At 40.3% G+C, this 19,467-nt stretch overlaps 1 protein-coding gene across 2 annotated transcripts; it reads left to right on the top strand.

Moving 5' to 3' along the window:
• Positions 1–669: 669 nt before the first annotated feature.
• LOC120227579 (E2F-associated phosphoprotein-like) lies at positions 670–12,459 on the top strand. 2 transcript variants are annotated; one of them, XM_039225659.1, is made up of 5 exons: positions 670–844; positions 6,073–6,254; positions 8,054–8,149; positions 9,330–9,447; positions 12,309–12,459. In XM_039225659.1, exons 1-5 carry the CDS (start codon positions 771–773, stop codon positions 12,424–12,426), a joined length of 588 nt encoding a protein of 195 aa, XP_039081590.1. In that variant the 5' UTR covers positions 670–770; the 3' UTR covers positions 12,427–12,459. The 2 variants fall into 2 exon arrangements, with proteins under 2 accessions (XP_039081590.1, XP_039081591.1); XM_039225660.1 differs by lacking the exon at positions 9,330–9,447 and having other exon boundaries at positions 12,309–12,379.
• The last annotated feature ends 7,008 nt before the right edge of the window (positions 12,460–19,467 follow it).

Raw genomic sequence — 19,467 nt, 5'->3', positions numbered from 1 at the left:
AACAAGGAAACCAACATAAGACCCATTAATTATGTACTTGCCCAAGGCTCTAGAGCAAATCAGTAACGAACCTAGGAAAGAATTCAAGCTTCCCACACGTTCACTTTATAGTTCTTAATTACTGAGCAGGCAACTATAAATAACTACTTCAATGGAAGAAATCTTCAAGTTCCAAAGATACAATAAAATGAAATTAAAAATAACTCTTAATCCTCCCAAAAGAATGACACAAGAATAGAAGTTACCAATCTACAGACCTTATCTCCTCCTTTCTGTCACAGCAGGTAACAGTCCTCCAAAACGGAGGTTCTTATTTCCAGGTACCAGCTGAATTGTCTCTATAACAGAGTTCTCAAAACTTTTTGGTCTAAGGACTCCTTTACACTCTTAGAAATTACTGAGGATCCTAAAGAGCTTTTGTTATGTGCTGCATGTTCCTCAGCATCTAGCATTCTTGCTCCTTCACATCACGACGTGAGACACTGCACATAGGGCGCTCGTCTCAGAGACTGCTACTTCTTAGGGTGCCAATTACTATTTTCGGTACTAAGGTGGCTCTTTCCAGGTAGGCGTAGGCAGCGGACGACTGTGGTGGACTGCACGGCTCGTCCTTTCACCCCGCCCTCTCACCAGGACGGTCTGCGCAGGCGCGCAGGGAGGGCACGGAAGTGCGGGCGGAAGTGAGCTCCAGACGCTTTAGCGGAGTCGCCTGCCGAGTAAACAAATACTGACCCGCCGCTTGTACGTGGTGATCGAGGGTACAGGCCACCATGAACCGGCCCCAGGATGACTATGACCCGTACGCACTTGAGGAGCCTAGCGACGAGGAGCCAGCTTTGAGCAGGTGGGCCCCTGCCCCGGCCCGGCCCCCGAAGCTTCGGGACGAGGCCAGGCTTTAGCCTTCTACATTCGCTGCGCCTGCCAGGCCCTGGGGGACCCTCGGCCCAGGACCTGTGCCCCTCTTGCGCCCCGCTGTGTCCTGTGCGACGCCAAGGCGGGTTCTGGTGAGGTCGGGGAGCCCCAGGGGAGGCGGGGCCGACACCCGCGTGGGGAACAGAGATATTCTGGAGTGAGTCTTCAAAACCCTTGGGATCGAATCCTGCCTCTGCAGCTTGCTAGCAGTATGCCTGAAGGCAAGTCACTTATCCTCCTTTTGCTCATCAAAAAAGGGAAATATAATAGGGGCTCCCGGGTGGCCCAGTCAGTTAAGCCTCGGTACTCTTGATTTCCCCTCAGGTCGTAATCTCAGAGTCCTGAGATCCTTCTATGTTGGGCGCAGCGCTGGGAGTGGAGCCGGTTTAAGACTCTCTCCCTGCCCCCCATCCCCGCTCACGCCCGCTCTCTCCAAAATAGCAGAAAAAGGCAGTATAATAACTACATCTTAAATATGTTGTGAGGCTTCTGGGACTTAATGGGAAGTGACGGTCTTGAAGATGAAACTACCGTAAACAGAAATAAGGGAATATTCAGCAGGCCCTTTTTGAACCCCTGTTACATGCTTACTCTGGGCTACGGTTTTCTACAGGCTTGCAGGATAGTAGAGGTCATCCGACACGTATCTCGGAAGATATATATCATGGAAAGAAGTATGTACCTCAGAAGAGCATTGTAGGAAACAATCACCTGAGATAGGCACAGATCAAATTCTGTGGGAATTTCCAGAAAGGAGGGATTAATCCTACCTGGGGGAAGCTTGTAGTTATTTTGGCAAGAGAGTTCCAGGCAAATTTATCCATTTTTTAAAGCTGGCAGCAGATCCTATTCATAAATTCCAGAACATTCTGTCCAACTAAGCTTTCTGTGAAACTGCCCTTCCTTCCAGCGTAATGTTTCTTCCTGTTATCCTGGGGAGGGGTTGTAGGCTTGGTAGATTGGACTGCTGTGAAGATTTCTCTTGTGGGGAGTAAGGATAGATTACAAGATTGCCTGAGAGAAGGAGTTTCAATTAATGGGTCTGGTCTGTGAAAGGAGGTGTATCAATTAGTAATTCAGTTTGATTGGAATATAGCAGTATTTCCTGGACTTGAGGTATTTAGCCATTACCGTCTCCATATTCACCCCTGTAGCTCTTTATTTAATACTTTTCCATAGGTTGGGGTGCCTGGGTGGCTCACTTGGTTAGGCATCAGGCTCTTAATTTCGGCTCAGTCACGATCTCATGGTTGGTGAGATCAAGCCCTCAGTTGGGGTCTGCCGGTGACAGCACGGAGCCTGCTTGGGCTTCTTTCTCTTTGCCCCTTTCATGCCTTTTTTCTCTCTCTCTCAAATAAACAAATACTAGATGTTTTTGGGTTAAATTTCTTTTTTTTTTTATGTTTTATTTATTTCTAGGAGAGAGAGAGAGAGACAGCATGAGCAGGGGAGGGTCAGAGAGAGAGGGAGTCACAGACTGAAACAGGCTCCAGGCTCTGAGCTGGCAGTCAGCACAGAGCCCGACGCGGGGCTCGAACCCACGAACCGCGAGATCATGACCTAAGCGAAAGTCGGACGCTTAACCGACTAAGCCACCTAGGCGCCCCATGGGTTAAATTTCTTTTTAAAAAATGTTTATATATTTTGAGAGAGAGAGAATGAGTGAGAGGGGCAGAGAGGCAGAGAGACAGAATCCCAAGCAGGCTCCATGATGCCAGTGCAGGGCTCGAATTTAGGGCTTCATCTCACTAACTGCGAGATCATGACCTGAGCCGAAACCAAATTGCATGCTTAACTGACTGAGCCACCCAGGCGCCCTAACTGTATATTTAAATGCATGTATTTGTGACAGTAAATTATGCTATTAGAAAAGTTAAAAAATAATACAGAGGGATTCTGTGTTTCCTCCAACCATTTTCCCCTCAATGTTAACATATTTTACAAAACTTTAATATCACAACTGGGATATCGACATTAATATGGTCAAGATATAGAACATTTCCATTACCAGAAGGATCCCTCATTGCTCACTTCGTTCCCCCTCTCCCCGGTGCAGTACTTAACTGCTGGTAACTACTGTCTGTTCTCCACTTCTATAATTTTGTCCTTTTCAAGAATATTATGTAAATGGAATCCTGCAGTATGTAACCTTTTGCGATTGGTTTTTTTCATTCAGCATAATTCCTTCAGGTTCATCCACAGTGTTGCAGGTAGTCAGTAAGTCATTTCTTTTTTATTGCTGAGTACTATTTCACATTTGTTTTAACCATTCCCTTATTTAAAATTTTTAAAAATATTTTTTAAATTTTAGGGCAGAGTGGGGGGAGGGGCAGAGAGAAAGAGAGAGAGAATGAATCATAAGCAGACTCCATACTCAGTGCAGATCCCACGCAGGGCTCTATCTCGTGACCCTGGGATCATGACCTGAGCCGAAATCAAGAGTCTGTTGCTCAGCTCACTGAGCTACCCCGGCGCCCCTTAACCATTCCCTTATTGAAGGATGTCTAATTGTTTCTAGTTTTGACTCTTGTGAATAAAGCGTTTATGAACACTCATGTAGAGGTTTTTGTGTGAATATCAGTTTTTAGTTTTCTGGGATAAATGCCCAGGAGGGTGATTGCTGGATTGTATGGTTGTTGCATGGTTAGTTTTATTAGAAACTGCCAAACTGCTTTCTATAGAAGCTATATCATTTGACATTCCCACCAGCAATGGCTTCAAAGTTATTTAGTGGTCTGTCTATCCTGGTACTCCTGAGATAATCTACATTCTACACTTTGGAAACACTTGAATATAGGATAGATCAGAGTTTCTCATCTTTGGTAGCGTTGACATCTTGGATTGGATAATTCTCTGTTGAGGAGCTTGTTCTGTGCATTATAGGATGTTTAGCAGCATCCCTGACCTCTACCCACTAGAAGCCAGTAGCCCCTCCTCCACCCCCTGCCCCAAGTAGTGGTAATCAAAAATGTCTCTAGCTATGCCATAGATTCCCTGGAGGACAAAATGCTCCCCGTTGGAGACCTCTGGTGTAGTTCACGGGTGAGAGGTAATGTTGAAAAGATAAGTTGAAACCAAACGGGGAAGGCTTTTTTGAATGCTGTGTTCAGAGGCTTGGCTATGAATGATTTCTTTGGGAATTGGCTTTGGGTATGATGAGAGTTCTTTAGGAATAACATTCTGGCAGCAGGATTAAGGCTGGATGGAAATGGAAGAGTTTGGAGGTCTGGAGATCCTTAGGATAAGGTGGAACAGACAGAGTTAAAAGAGAACCCAAACGAATATTGTGGTGCTGGAGAAAGGCAGCGGGCTGGTCAGGATGCGGAATGTTAGGTGGGGAATTCTCTTGAGAGTAGAATCCGGCTAAGGCCTCTATCACTAGCAACCTTGATTGGTGTGAATTGCATTTTTCTGACTTACCTTCAGCTCGGCTCAAAGGCATTGTTCTAGAAGAAGAAAATAGAGAAACAAAAACCAGGGGTAGTCTGTAACTGTTCATCAGACCACAGTCATTGAACATTATTTATGAATTGGTGATTATATTAGAAATATCTTAGGCATTTTGGGGCGCCTGGGTGGCTTAGTCGGTTAAGCGTCCAACTTTCGCTTAGGTCATGATCTCGCGGTTCGTGGGTTCGAGCCCCGCGTCGGGCTCTGTGCTGACTGCCAGCTCAGAGCCTGGAGCCTGTTTCAGAGTCTGTGACTCCCTCTCTCTCTGACCCTCCCCTGCTCACGCTGTCTCTCTCTCTCCTAGAAATAAATAAAAATATTAAAAAAAAAAAAAGAAATATCTTAGGCATTTCACTCATTTTGATCACATTTCGTTCTTTCTGATATCTGGTTTAATTCTGTCATACTGTTATCTATTTATTTATTATTATTATTTTTAATGTTTATTTTGAGAGAGAGGGAGAAAGACAGTGAGTGGGGGAGGGGCAGATAGAGAGGGAGACACAGAATTTGAAGCAGGCTCCAGGCTCTGATCTGTCAGCATAGAGCTCAAACTCACGAAGTATGAGATCATGACTTGAGCTGAAGTCGGACGCTCAACCGGCTGGGCCACCCAGTTGCCCCTGTCATGCTGTTATTTATCAAAAACATTTTTTTAAAGTTTATTTCGAGAGAGAGCGGCGGATGGGCAGAGAGAGAGTCCACAGGAGACTCTGCACTGAGTGCAGAGCTCCAAGTCCCAAATTGTGAGATCGTGACCTGAGCTGAAATCAAGAGTTGGATGCTTAATGACTGAGGCACCCAGGTGCCCTCCTGTCATATTGTTATTGATGGGGACAGGTGGAAAAGGCCGAGTAAATTGGCAGTAATTGCTCAGGAGAATTTATTTATTTATTTATTTTTTTAAAATGTTTTATTTATTTCTAGGAGAGAGAGAGAGAGAGACAGGGTGAGCGGGGGAGGGTCAGAGAGAGAGGGAGACAGACTCCGAAACAGGCTCCAGGCTCTGAGCTGGCAGTCAGCACAGAGTCCGACGCGGGGCTCGAACCCACGAACCGCGAGATCATGACCTAAGCGAAAGTCGGACGCCTAACCGACTAAGCCACCCAGGCGCCCCTAGGAGAATTTATAATATAACTTTCTCTTAATGGTTCTCTGTAGCTTTGTAACTTTTAAACTGTAATATCTAATTACTATCTGTTAACATTTTGTGTAGGTATATTGGCTATATATTAGTTACATATACTAAGTTTTATTTAAGTACTCAGAGTTTTAAAAAAACTAGTTCTGTGGAGTAAACTTTTCATTGCTAATGGAATTATGAATTGGTGCAAAACTTTTGGAATAACAGTGAAACAGTGTGATGATTCAAGAAGCCAGAAAGATGCTTGTATGTCTCATTCTAGACATTTATCCTAAGGAAATCAACAGAAAATTACATGTACTCTACAGAGATATTCATTGTAGCATAATAGCAAAGAGTTAGAAATAAATGTACAGCATCTATAAGAGAAAATGTTATGCAGACATTAAAAATGTATTTGGAAATATGCAGAAAGGGTTGATCTTTAAGTGAGAATAGCTATATGTAATATGACAGATAAATGCAACCTTGTAAATCTTAAAGTTGTTGGGCAATGAGATGATGGGAGTTATAAGTTATTACAGTTCTTTAGTGTTCATATGCCTTGTGATTTAAATGTATACTAGTTCTGAAGATGAAGTGGATGTGCTTCTACATGGAACTCCTGACCAAAAACGAAAACTCATCAGAGAATGTCTTACTGGAGAAAGTGAATCATCTAGTGAAGATGAATTTGAAAAAGAAATGGAAGCCGAATTAAATTCCACCATAAAAACAATGGAGGACAAGTTATCCTCTCTGGAAACAGGTAAACTTTTAGATTTTCATTTTTTTCTTTTTTTTTCCTTAATGTTTATTCACTCTTGAGAGACAGAGCATGAGCGGGAGAGGGGCAGAGAGAGTGGGAGACACAGAACCTGAAGTAGGCTCCAGGCTCTGAGCTGTCAGCACAGAACCTGATGCAGGGCTTCAGCTCACAAACCGTGAGATCATGACCTGAGCTGAAGTCAGATGCTTAACCGACTAAGCCACCCAGGCGCCCCTCATATAGATATTTTTCTAAGCTTTACAAGGGCAGGAATCTTCTTTGTGCCCTGTTGTGTCCCCAGCACTTTGAGTAGGCGCTCATTAAATATTTACTGAGTGAATGAATAAATGTATTTGGCAACCTGAGCATAGTTTTTTTGATGACTAATGAAGAATTTTCGGGTGTTGTTGAAATGACACTATTTAGTATTATTTAAATGTGATTTCCTTTTGTAATTTTTTTTGGGGGTTTATTTATGGGGTGCTTGGGCGGTTCAGTTGGTTGAATGTTCTGATTCGATTTTGGTTCAGATCATGATCTCATGGTTCGTGACATCGAGCCCCAAGTCTGGCTCTGCGAAGAGAGCTTGGAACCTACTTGTGATTCTCCTTCTCCCTCACTTTCTATGTCCCACTCCCTCGTGTGCACTCACTCACTCTCTCCTCTCTCTCTCTCTCTCAAAATAAATAAGACCTGAGCCTAAATCAAGAGTCAGACGCTTAACTGACTGAACTACTCAGAACTCCCTCCTTTTGTAATTTTTACCTCAGGATAAAAAAGAAAAAAAGAAAAAGACACACAAGCTTAGAGAGGTATTTTTAGAGTTACATAGCACTGATAAGGGCACACTGAATATGTCACCACAAATTGTGTCATTTTAGTAAGTAGTGAAACATTCTTCATTTTGATATTTTGTCTTTATGTGAAGTGTACTTGATCCAAAAACTGATTGGTGCCTTAGCTTTGGTTTCCATGCCAGTATGCTATGTCTTAACTGCTGGGAACTGAAAGCATATATAAAAATAATAAAAGCAAAAGCATGTTAATTAAGGGGAAGAATTCAGGACACAAGCATATGACATGAATATAGCATCAGCCCTGGCACTAGGCACAAGTGAGGAGAGGAAGAATGTGTTCTTGAATCATTCCCCCTGCCTCTCTTTAGGGCTGTTACCCTCTTTCCCTGCAAGTCCCTTATAACAAGATGTTTAGACCCTGTTCTTCCCAGTGTACTGCATGGCTGAAAGGTAGAGACATATATGGTGGCAATCTGGAAATAGGGTCTTTGATGGAATTAGATTTGTGGGAAGGGCTGGAGGATAATTTTCTCATGATTTGGAATACTTAATCAATTTCTTTTTTTTTTTTTTAATTTTTTTTTTTTAAATATTTTTATTTATTTCTTGGAGAGAGAGAGACAGCGTGAGCAGGGGAGGGTCAGAGAGAGAGGGAGTCACAGACTGAAACAGGCTCCAGGCTCTGAGCTGGCAGTCAGCACAGAGCCTGACGCGGGGCTCGAACCCACGAACCGCGAGATCATGACCTAAGCGAAAGTCAGACGCTTAACCGACTAAGCCACCCAGGCGCCCCTTAATCAATTTCTTAATTAACAATTACAGTTCTCTGTAATTGCACAGGGCACAAACATTCAGTAAGTCATTGATGTGAAAGTATTTTTCCATCCAGATGAGATTGGGAATGAGCTGATAGTACTTTGAGGTGATAGAAGAATATACTGAGTTTTTTTTTTCTTGTCAGTAATGTATGGGTTAGTGCGTAAACTTCCCTTATGTAATTAGGGTCTTCTTCGGGAACTGGAAAAGTTGGAACAGCTGTGACAAAGTACTACGATGATATATATTTTGATTCTGATTCTGAGGATGAAGACAAAACAGGTAAGTAGCATGTTTACCAGACTTAGCAGTAACATTTCATGGAAGAAACATTTACCTAACAATTATTGGATATTAGGATTTCCCTCCGAGTTTTATCTTCTGAGAAATGGTAGGCCATTGATGTGAAAACAAAAGCAGGAATGATGAATAAGGACAGATGGGAATGCACATATGAGGCCATGGGGCCAGCGAGGGTGCCGCACGGGCATGCCCAGGGAGAGGGACAGTGTGTCCCGACTCAGCCCCTGCTTCCTCAGGGCTCTTGGCCCCACGCTTCCTTAAGGTTCCTTAGTGTAGCAGCATTTGCTTTCACACCTGCAAACAGTTTCTATATTTTTACAGGAAATTTAGACACTTATACTTTATATTTTGCAGAATTTTTTCTAACTGGTTGCTTTTTTATCAGTCTCTGTACTTTAGAGGCTTTAAAATCTGAGCAAAGGTGAATATAAGAATTACAGCTAATTTAATTATAAATTATATCAGTAGTTGCACTGGAATACACAAACAACATTTCTATGGTAAAGAAACAATTTTATATATTTATGTATTATTACCTAAGTATTAACCTAAGTACATTTTAAAAGTCTAGTGTATATGGATGATGGTAGTGTTTTTTCATTCATTCTTAAAATATTTTTATTCTGATTTCACTAGCATTTTATATATAGGAACTTTTTGAGGATTTATACATCAAAAAGTTTCTAATCTTGGCTCCCTTTGAGGGACCTTTCTGAGACTCTGAATTCTCTTTTAATTCAGTTCTTGAGATAACAGTTTTTAGTGAAGAAACAATTTTTGCCTCCTCTGTCACCTTCATTTTAATGCTATGGTTTTTTTTTTTTTTTTTAAGTTTATTTATTTATTTTGATGCTCACACAGGGTAGGTGCAGAGGGGAAGGGAGGGAGAGAATTCCAATCTGACCCGGTGCTTGAACCCACAAATGGTAAGATCATGACCTCTGCTGAAATCAAGAGCTGGATGCTTAGTTGACTGAGCGACCCAAATGCCCTGATGCCTTGTTAATTGGATAAGAACTTTATTTGGAGGGATAGTTAAAAAATTTTTTTTAGGAAAATATAAACAGAAAAAAGTAGCTGAGGATTGTACATTCTGTATTAGAAAGGTGTGTACTTTAGGCATGATACCTAGCCATATCCTTAACATTTTCAAAATTAGCACAGGTGACCAAGAAGAAAAAGAAGAAACGACACAGGATTCCAACAAATGATGAATTACTATACGATCCTGAGAAAGATAACAGAGATCAGGCCTGGGTTGATGCACAGAGAAGAGGGTAAGAACTTAACTTTAATATTTAGAATCTTTAGAGAAAAATGGTTTAAAGATGATTTTTACAACGTTCACATTTTGAATGTACGTGTATATGTTCATATGGACATATGTTAAACATTTTGAGGAAAAAACCGCTGAATTGTTTACTTTGAAGATTACCAGAAAATTTCATTCAGGTGATTTATTTTTAAATCTTGTGTTTGTTTTTGAGAGAGAGAATATGTGTATGTGTGTGTGCGTGCTCACACACGTGCACATGGGGGAGGGATCAGAGGATCTGAAGTGGGCTCTGTGGCTGATAGCAGAGAGCCTGATACAGGGCTTGAACTCAAAAATTATGAGATCATGACCTGAGCTGAAGTTGGACACTTAACCAACTAAGCCACCTTGGTGCCCCTAATGAATATATATATACATTTTTTTAATGTTTATTTATTTTTGAGAGAGAATCTGAAACAGGCTCTGCATTGTCAGCGCAAAGCTTGTGTGGGGCTTGAACTCATGAACTGTGAGATTATGACCTGAGCCGAAGTTGGATGTTCAACCGACTGAGCCACCCAGGTGCCCCTGCCCCATGAATAGTTTTTGATTATCCCCAGTGTAAAATGAACATTTTAAGTGCTGCAGATAGTTAAGGAAATTACAGTGCAGCTCTTGATTCTGGTAACAGAATTTGTCAGTGAGGTAAGATGGAATGTATCTCTATTGTTATATAATCTTTAAAAAACAATTTTTAAAAAATAAACTCTACCCCCAATTGGGCTTGAACTCAGGACCCTGAGATCAAGAGTTGCATGTTCCGCTGTCCGAGCCAGCCAGGCACCCCTTTTGTTGTATAATCTTGAGAAGAAATAACATTTTATTGACTTAATCACATTCCTCCATCAAGCAGTGGCCTTTTAAGACCACAGAACCAACTTAAAATAATGAACTCACTACATTTTAAGTATCATAAGGGCAGTGATGATGCCTGTCAGTTCACTGCTGTATCCCAAGCATCTTGTACTTTGTAGAATGGGCTATCATTAAGTAGCTATTGAATGAATAAATTACTTTTATGGGTTTGGGTTTTGAAATCTGTTAAGCATTGGAAGCATTTAACAACAGTTTTAAAATATGTACTACATGTTTTCAGTATTTTTCCCCAGAGACATTTAAAGGATTTAGAAAGTAATGCCACATGATTTACCTTTTGTTGTGCAGGTTTTAGGAGTTTACCATAAGTCCCTTTTAAGAATATATACTTTCATACTTTAGTACTTTCATAAGTAGATTCTTACTATATTTTTGCAGTCAGTGAATATTTATTGAACACTTACATACCAAACTCTGTTCTGTATTCTTGAAATACAAGGAACAAAACAGACCAAAATCCTTAGGCACTTAGAGCTTACATACTTGTTTTTCAAATTAATAGACTATTCTTTTAGAAGAATTTTAGATTTACAGAAATTGAGCTAATAATACAGAGTTCTCATGTACCCTACCACAACCCCCCCGCCCCACAGTTTCACTTGTTGTTAACGTGTTATGTTAATATGGTACATTTGTCACAATTAATGAGCTAGTATTTATACATTATTATAAACTAAGGTCCACATTTTATTCACATTTCCTTACTTTTTACCTACTGTCCATTTTCCGTTCCAAGATACCATCCAGGATACCATGTTACTTTTAATTGTCATATCTCTTTAGGGTCTTCTTGGCTCTGACAGGTTTTAGACTTTCCTTGGTTTTGATGACCTTAACATTTTTCAGGAGTACTGGTCATAGGAAACCCCTCTATTGGAATTTGTCTGATGTTTTTCTAATGATTAGACTGGGATTATGAGTTTTGGGGAGGAAGACCACAGAGAGAAAGTGTAGTTTTCACCATTTTGTAATCAAGGGCATGTAGTGTCGTTGTGATTTATGATTGTTAATACTGATCTTGATCGCCATGGTGTGGAAGTGTTTATCAGTTTTCTCTGCTGTAAAGTTACCCTCTACCCCTCCTTTCCATATTGTACTCTTTGGAAGGAAGTCACTATGTGCAGCCCAAACTTGTGGAGTAGGGGGTTATGCTCCACTTCCTTGAGGAAAGAGTATCTTTATTAATTATTCTTCTGTATGGGATATTTGTTCTTCATTCATTCATTCATTCATTTGGTCATTTATATCAGAGTGGCCTCAGGATATTTACTTATACTTCAGGTTATAATCCAGTACTACATTATTTTGTTGTTCTAATTGTTTCAGCTTTGCCCATTGGAAGCTCTTTGACTTGACTTCTGTGCCCCCTTGAATCCTACCTCATTGTTCATTTTGAGCACTTCTTTACTTTCTGGCACCATAAGATGCTCCAGGTTCATCTTGTAGGCCTCATTCCTAGAATCAGTTAATTCTCTTAGGAGTACTTGTTTCTTTTATTGGAGAGTGGCATTAGAAATCAAGATCTTGGGGGTGCCTGGCTGGCTCAGTCCATAGAGCATGTGACTCTTAATCTTGGGGTTGTGAGCCCCACATTAGGAGTGGAGACTCTTTTTTTTTTTTTACTGTTTTATTATTAAAAAAAATTTTTTTTAATGTTTTATTTCTGAGAGAGAGAGAGAGAGAGATAGCGTGAGCAGGGGAGGGTCAGAGAGAGGGAGACCCAGAACCTGAAACAGTCTCCAGGCTCTGAGCTAGCTGTCAGCACAGAGCCCGATGCGGGGCTCGAGCCCATGAACCGTGAGATCATGACCTGAGCCGAAGTTGGACTCTTAACTGACTGAGCCACCCAGGCGCCCCAGGAGTGGAGCCTCCTTAAAAGAAAAAAGAAAAAGACCTCAAGATCTGGCTTTAATGTGCATCCCCCTCCCCTTTCTTTTTCTGTTCTAGCTACCATGGTTTTGGAATACAGAGGCCACACCAACAACAACAGCCTGTTCCAAATAGTGATGCTGTCTTGAATTGCCCTGCCTGCATGACCACACTATGTCTTGATTGCCAAAGGTAACGGGTAAAGGGTAACAACACACACACACCCACACACGCACACGTGCACACGCACATGATGAAAAACAACTTGGTGGTCTTTTGTTTAAATCAGAAATAGACTTTTGAGGTATATACTTAGGAATTCTAATAAAGTTCTGTCCTTTTATATCCTTGCTGCTATATGACTAATCTTTATACAAATACTTTTGGTTATATGTAGTTCTAAGTAGTTTTTTAATAAAACACTTAACCATTATTGACACGGATTCGTGAAACTGCATATATGTTGTGGAATGACATAATCTCTCAAATACACTTTTTAAAAATGTTTTACTTATTTTTGAGAGAGAGAGAGAGAACGAGAACGAACGGGGATGGGCAGATAGAGAGGGGGACAGAGGATCTGAAGGGGGCTCTGCACTGAGAGTAGTGAGCCCGAGGGAGGGCTCCAATTCACAAACTGTGAGATCATGTACTAACCTGAAGTCGGATGCTCAACTGACTGAGACACCCAGGTGCCCCTCAAATACACTATTTTTAAAAACATTATATAAAGTACATATAACATAAAATGTCCTATTTTAACCACTAACATTTTTTAAATTAAAGAGTCCATTATTTGTATAGTCTATTTATTGTCAACTAGACCGTTTAAAAATTTAATACCTTTTGTATGTGTGTATGTTGAGAACTTTTAAGATCTACTCTCTCAGCAACTTTCAAGTACGTAGTACAATATTGTTAACTATTTAAACAATATTACAACCCCATACCTTCTTCATCTTATAACTGGAAGTTTGTACCATTTGACTCTCTTCCCCTTCCCCCACCTTCCCCCACCTACCACAAATCTACTCTCTTTGTTTTGGAGTTCAGTTTTTTTTTTATTTTATTTTTTTTATTTTTCTTTTCTTTTTTTTTTTTTTAAATGTTTTATTTATTTCTAGGAGAGAGAGAGAGAGAGACAGCGTGAGCAGGGGAGGGTCAGAGAGAGAGGGAGTCACAGACTGAAACAGGCTCCAGGCTCTGAGCTGGCAGCCAGCACAGAGCCCGACGCAGGGCTCGAACCCACGAACCGCGAGATCATGACCTAAGCGAAAGTCGGACGCTTAACCGACTAAGCCACCCAGGCGCCCCTCAGTTTTTTTTTTAGATTCCACATACAAGTGAGATCATTCAGTAGTTTTCTATTTCTGTCTCACTTATGTAGTGTAATGCTCTCACGGTTCGTCCATGTTTTCACAAATGGCAGGATCTTCTTCCTTCCTTCTCCTCTTCCTCCTCCTCCTCCTCCTCTTCCTCCTCCTCCGCCTCTTCTTCCTCCTCCTCCTCTTCCATTGTATCTGTACACCATGTTTTCTTGAGAGCATGGACACTCAGCTTGTTTCCTTGTCTTGGTTATTAAGAATTGTGTTGCAGTGGGTTTTGGAGAGAAGGCCACAGAGCTAAAGTGTTGTTTTCATTACATTGTATCAAGGGCCCAAACTATTAGCCAAAGATCAACATATTTATGACCTTTATCCCCTGATTTATAACCAACATAATGTTGACCTTTATCACCTGGCTGAGGTAGGGGTACAAATAGTCTCTTTGAGATAGTGATGTTATTTTGTGGGATTGCTGGATCCTATGGTAGTTATATTTTTAGTATTTTGAGAAGTCCCCATATTGTTTTCAGAGTGGCTGTACCGATTTAAATTCCCACCAGTAGTGCACAAGGTTTCACGTTTGTTATCTCTTCTCTTTTTGATAATAGCCATCCTAACAGGTGTGCAGGAATGCCTCACTGTCGTTTTGATTTGCATTTCCCTGATGATTAAGGATGTTGAACACCTTTTCATGTACCTGTTGGTCATTTGTTTTTCTTTTTTTGGAAAAATGTTCAGGTCTTTTGCCCATTTTCTAAATGGATTTTTTTTTTCTGCTAATGAGTTGTAGGAGTTCCTTGAATATTAACCTATTAACCCCTTATCAGATACAGGATTTGCAAATATTTTCTCCCATTCCATAGATTGCCTTTTCCTTTTGTTGATTGTTTCTTTGATGTGCTGAAGCTTTTTAGTTTGATATAGTCCCACTTACATTAGTTTTTTAACTTAAAAAAAAAAAGGTTAATTTATTTTGAGACTATGAGTGGGGGAGGGGAGAGAGAGAGGAAGACAGAGAATCCCAAGCAGGCTATTTGAAATGCATTTTTGTGAATGGAGTAAGACAGGGTCCAGTTTCATTATTTTGCATGTGACTATCGAATTTTTCCAAAACCTTTGACTGAAGATATTATCTTTCCAGCACTGAATATTTTGGGCTCCCTTGTCAAATATTACATGACCGGTGTATGCATGAATTTACTTCTGGGTTCTCTGCTCTGTTCCATTGGTCTTTGAGTCTGTTTTTATGCCAGTCTCATATTACTTTGATTATCATAGCTTTGTTGTCTTTTAAATGTGTTTTGTTAATTTTTTAATGTTTATTTTTGAGAGACAGAGAGAGACAGAGTGTGAGTAGAGGAGGGTCACAGAGACAGGGAGACCTAGAATCCAAAGCCAGGCTCCAGGCCTGAGCTGTTAGCATAGAGCCTGATGTAGGGCTCGAACTCACGATCCGTGAGGTCATGACCTGAGCTGAGATCAGACGCTTAATCACTTAACCGACTGAGCCACCTAGGCTACCCTGATTGTCAAAGCTCTGTAGTACAGTTTGAAATGAGGAAGTATGGTGCTTCCAGCTTTGTTGTTCTTTCTCAAGGTTGCTTTGTCTATTGAGGTCTTTTGTGATTCCACACAAATTTGAGGTTTTTTTCTATTTAAGATTGCATTGACTGTAGAAGGCTTTGAGGAGAATGGACATTTTAACAATAGTAATTTTTTTTTAATTTTTGAGAGACAGAGACAGAGTGTGAGTGGGGGAGGAGCAGAGAGAGAGGGAGATACAGAATCCTATGCAGGCTCCAGGCTCTGAGCCGAGCATGGGGCTTGAACTCATGGACCTGAGCCAAAGTCAAATGCTCAACTGACTGAGCCACCCAGTGACCCAGTAATGTTTTAAAAATTAAAAAAAAAAATTTTATGTTTATTTTTGAGAGAGAGAGAGAAAGAGGAAACACAACTGGGGAAGTGGAGGGTGGGGAGTGGGGAGAGAATCCAAAGCAGACTATGCACTGACAGCACAGAGCCTGATATGGGACTCGAACTCATGAACTATGAGATCATGACCTGAGCTGAAGTCTGACACTTAAATGACTGAGCTACCCAGGTGGCCCAACGATAGTAATTCTTTGGATGCATGCACATGGGATATCTTTCCATTTATGTGTATTTTCTTCATCTTCTTTTATGAATGTCTTACAGTTTTTAGTGTATAAATCTCTCATCTCCTTGGTTAAATTTATTCCCGGGTGTTTTATTATTTTGGATGCCATCAAGAATGGGATTGTTTTCGGGGCGCCTGGGTGGCTTAGTCGGTTAAGCGTCCGACTTTCGCTTAGGTCATGATCTCGTGGTTCGTGGGTTCGAGCCCCGCGTCAGGCTCTGTGCTGACTGCCAGCTCAGAGCCTGGAGCTGTTTCAGAGTCTGTGACTCCCTCTCTCTCTGACCCTCCCCTGCTCACGCTGTCTCTATCTCCTAGAAATAAAAAAAAAAAAAAAAAAAAAAAGAATGGGATTGTTAATTTCTTTTTCAGATAGTTTACTGCTAATGTATAAAGAGATAGCAGATTTTTATAATTTTTATTTTTAATCTTTTCTTTAATGTTTATTTATTTTTGAAATGGACAGAGAGAGAGCATGAGCAGGGGACGGGCGGAGACAGAGGGAGACATAATCTGAAGCAGGCTCCAGACATGGGACTCGAACTCACAGACCATGAGATCATGACCTGAGCTGAAGTAGGATGCTTAACTGACTGAGCCACCCAGGCACCCTTTCTCTCCCGCTTTAAAATATATATTTTTTAAGTTTATTTATTTATCTAGAGAGAGTCTGTGAGGGAGGGGTAGAGAGATTGGGGGGGGAGATAGAGAATCCCAAACCCGTGAGATCATGACCTAAGCCGAAATCAAGATTTGGATCCTTAGCCATTCCAGCACCACTGTAATTGGTTTTGTATCCTGAAACTTTACTGAATTTTATAGTTATTTTAACATATTTTTGGTGGAGTCTTTAAAATTTTATGTGTAGATTATGTCATCTGCAAACTGCAACAATTTTAGTTCTTTCCTATTTGGATACCTTTTGTTTCCGGTTTTGCCTGATTGCTCTGCTGGGACTTACAGTGCTCTGCTGAACAGGACTGGTGAGAGCAGTACTCTTGTACCCCATTTTAGCCATGTTAAGTGTACAACTCAGTGACAGGAACGACATTCAGAGTACTGTGCAGCTGTCCCCACGGTCCATTTCTAAAACGTTTTTGTCATTGCAAACAAAAACTCTGTACCCATTAGACAAAACTCCCATTCTCCACCCCTTCCTGTCCCAGCCTATGGTCACTTCTATTCTGTTTTCCTTTCTGCATTAGTCATTGTTCATGTATAGAAACGAACAGATTTTCTTGTGTTGATTTTGTACCCTGCAACTTTGCTGAAGTAGTTTATTAGCTCTAATAGTTTTTTTGTGCAGTCTTCAGAATTTTCTACATACAAGATTATGTCATCTGTGAATTATTTTACTTGTTTCTTTCTGATGTGGATGCCTTTTATTTCTTTTTCTTAGCTAATTGATCTGATTAGAACTTAAGTACTATGTTGAATAGAAATGGTGAAAGCAGATCTTTTTAGTCTTGTTGTTGATCGTAGGGGAAAAATTTTCATTTTTGAATATGACGTTAGCTGTGAAATTTTCATATATGACCTTTATTGTATTGAAGTTCCTTCTATTTTTAGTTTATTGGGTATTTTTACCATGAATTGGTGTTGAATTTCATCAAATCTTTTATTTTTATTTATTTTTTATTTTTTTAAATGTTTATTATGTGTTTTTGAGAGAGAGAGAGAACGAGTGGGGAGGGGCAGAGAGAGGGGAAGACACAGAATCCAAGCTGTCAGCAGAGGCTGATGTGGGGCTCAAACCCCTGAACCATGAGATCATGATCCGAGCAGAAGTCAGATGCTTATCTGACTGAGCCACCCAGGTGCCCCTAAAAGCTCTTAAGCTTTTAAAACTGTAGCTTTTACTAAAATGGTGACAAGAATGGCATCCGTTGTAATGAGAGGAGGACAGTCTCAGGCCATGTGAAAAGATAGTTAAAATATTAGGTCTCAAGTTTCTAATAACTTCTCTTGTTTTTCTAAGTTTGAAGAGCAAATGAAATTTTTTTGGAGATAAAAATTACTTATAAAGCAGTAGAAAAGAGGATATATTCATTATTATCTACTAACATGGCTTTTCTCTACTCCTTTTTTTTTTTAATGTTTATTTTCAGGAAGAGAGGGAGAGGGGCACAGAGAGGGGGAGAGAGAGAATCCCAAGCAGGCTCCATGCTTTCAGTGCAGAGCTCAGCGTGGGGCTTGCTTCCATGAACTGTGAGATTATGACCTGAGCCGAAATCAAGAGTCAGATGCTTAACTGACTGAGCCACCCAGGCGCCCCCGTTTTTTCCTATTCTTAAAGTAACTCTTAACATTTGTTTAAATTGTTTAAATTGTTCCCATTTTGTTCCCATGTTTGTACTTCGGTTGTATTTCAGTAAGTTTTTGGTTTTCTCAAATTTTAACCAAATAGGCAAGAATATACAATGTAGGAAAAGACAGACTCTTCAATAAATGATGCTAGAAAAACTGGAGAGCTACATGCAAAAGAATGAAACTGAACCACTTTCTTACACGATACACAAAAATAAACTCAGAGTGGATTTAGGACGTAAATGTGAGAGCTGAAGGCATAAAACTGCTAGAAGAAAACATAGGCAGTAGTTTGACATCGGCTGTAGTGACATTCTTCTAGAATGGTCTCTTAAGGCAAGGAAAATAAAAGCAAAAATAAACTATTGGAACTACACCAAAATAAAAACCTTTTGTGCATGAAGGAATCCATCAACAAAATGAAAAACCTACCGAATAGGAGAGGATATTTGCAAATGATCCATTTGATAAGGGATTAATATCCAAAACATGTAAAGAAATGATACAACTCAACACCAGAAAACCCAATAATCCAATTAAAAAATGGGCAGAGTACCTGACTAGAGATTTTTCCAAAGTAGACATATAGATGTCCAACAGACACATGAAAAGATGCTCAGCATCATTAATCATCATGGAAATGCCAATCAGAGCCACAGTGAGGAATCATCATACACTTGTCAGAATGACTAGGATCAAAAAGGTAAGATATAATAAGTGTTGGTGAGGATATGGAGAAGAAGAATTCTTGTGCACTGTTGGTGGGAATGTAAATTGGTGTAGCCGCTGTAGAAAACAGTATAGAGATTCCTAAAAAAATTAAAAATACCAATAACCTGTGATCCAGTAATTCCACCACTGGGTTTTTATCCAAAGAAAATGAAAACTAATTTGAAAAGGTACATGTACTCTTGTGTGTATTGTAGTATTATTTATAATAGCCAAGATATGGAAACAACCCAAGTGTCCTGTGATTGATAAACAGACACAGACAGAATGGTAATATACACAGTGGAATATTCAGCCATCAAAAGGATGTCATTTGTGACAACATAGATGGACCTAATGGGTATTATGCTAAGAGAAATAAGTCAAGATACTGTATGATTTCACTTATATGTAAAGTCTAAAAAACAACAGTGAATGAACAGACAAAACGCAAAAACAGACCCATAATTACAGAAAACAAACTGATGGTTGCCAGAGGGGAGTGGAGCGGGGATGGCCAAAATGAAGGAAGGGGAGTGGGAGATACAGTTCTAGGTATGGAGAGAATAAGTCCTGGGGATAAAAAGGCACAGCTTAGGGAATATAGTCAGTGATTATATTGTAATAGCATTGTACGGGAACATGGTAGCTACTCTCCTTGCGAGCATATATGCGTGTAAAGCTGTCAGATCACTGTGTTGTACATCTGAAACTAATATAGCACGGTATCAACTATACT

Source organism: Hyaena hyaena, unplaced genomic scaffold, assembly GCF_003009895.1.
Source record: "Hyaena hyaena isolate Hyena2069 unplaced genomic scaffold, ASM300989v1 scaffold_2540, whole genome shotgun sequence".
NCBI lineage: Eukaryota > Metazoa > Chordata > Mammalia > Carnivora > Hyaenidae > Hyaena > Hyaena hyaena.
This window is presented reverse-complemented; position numbering and strand designations above follow the sequence as displayed.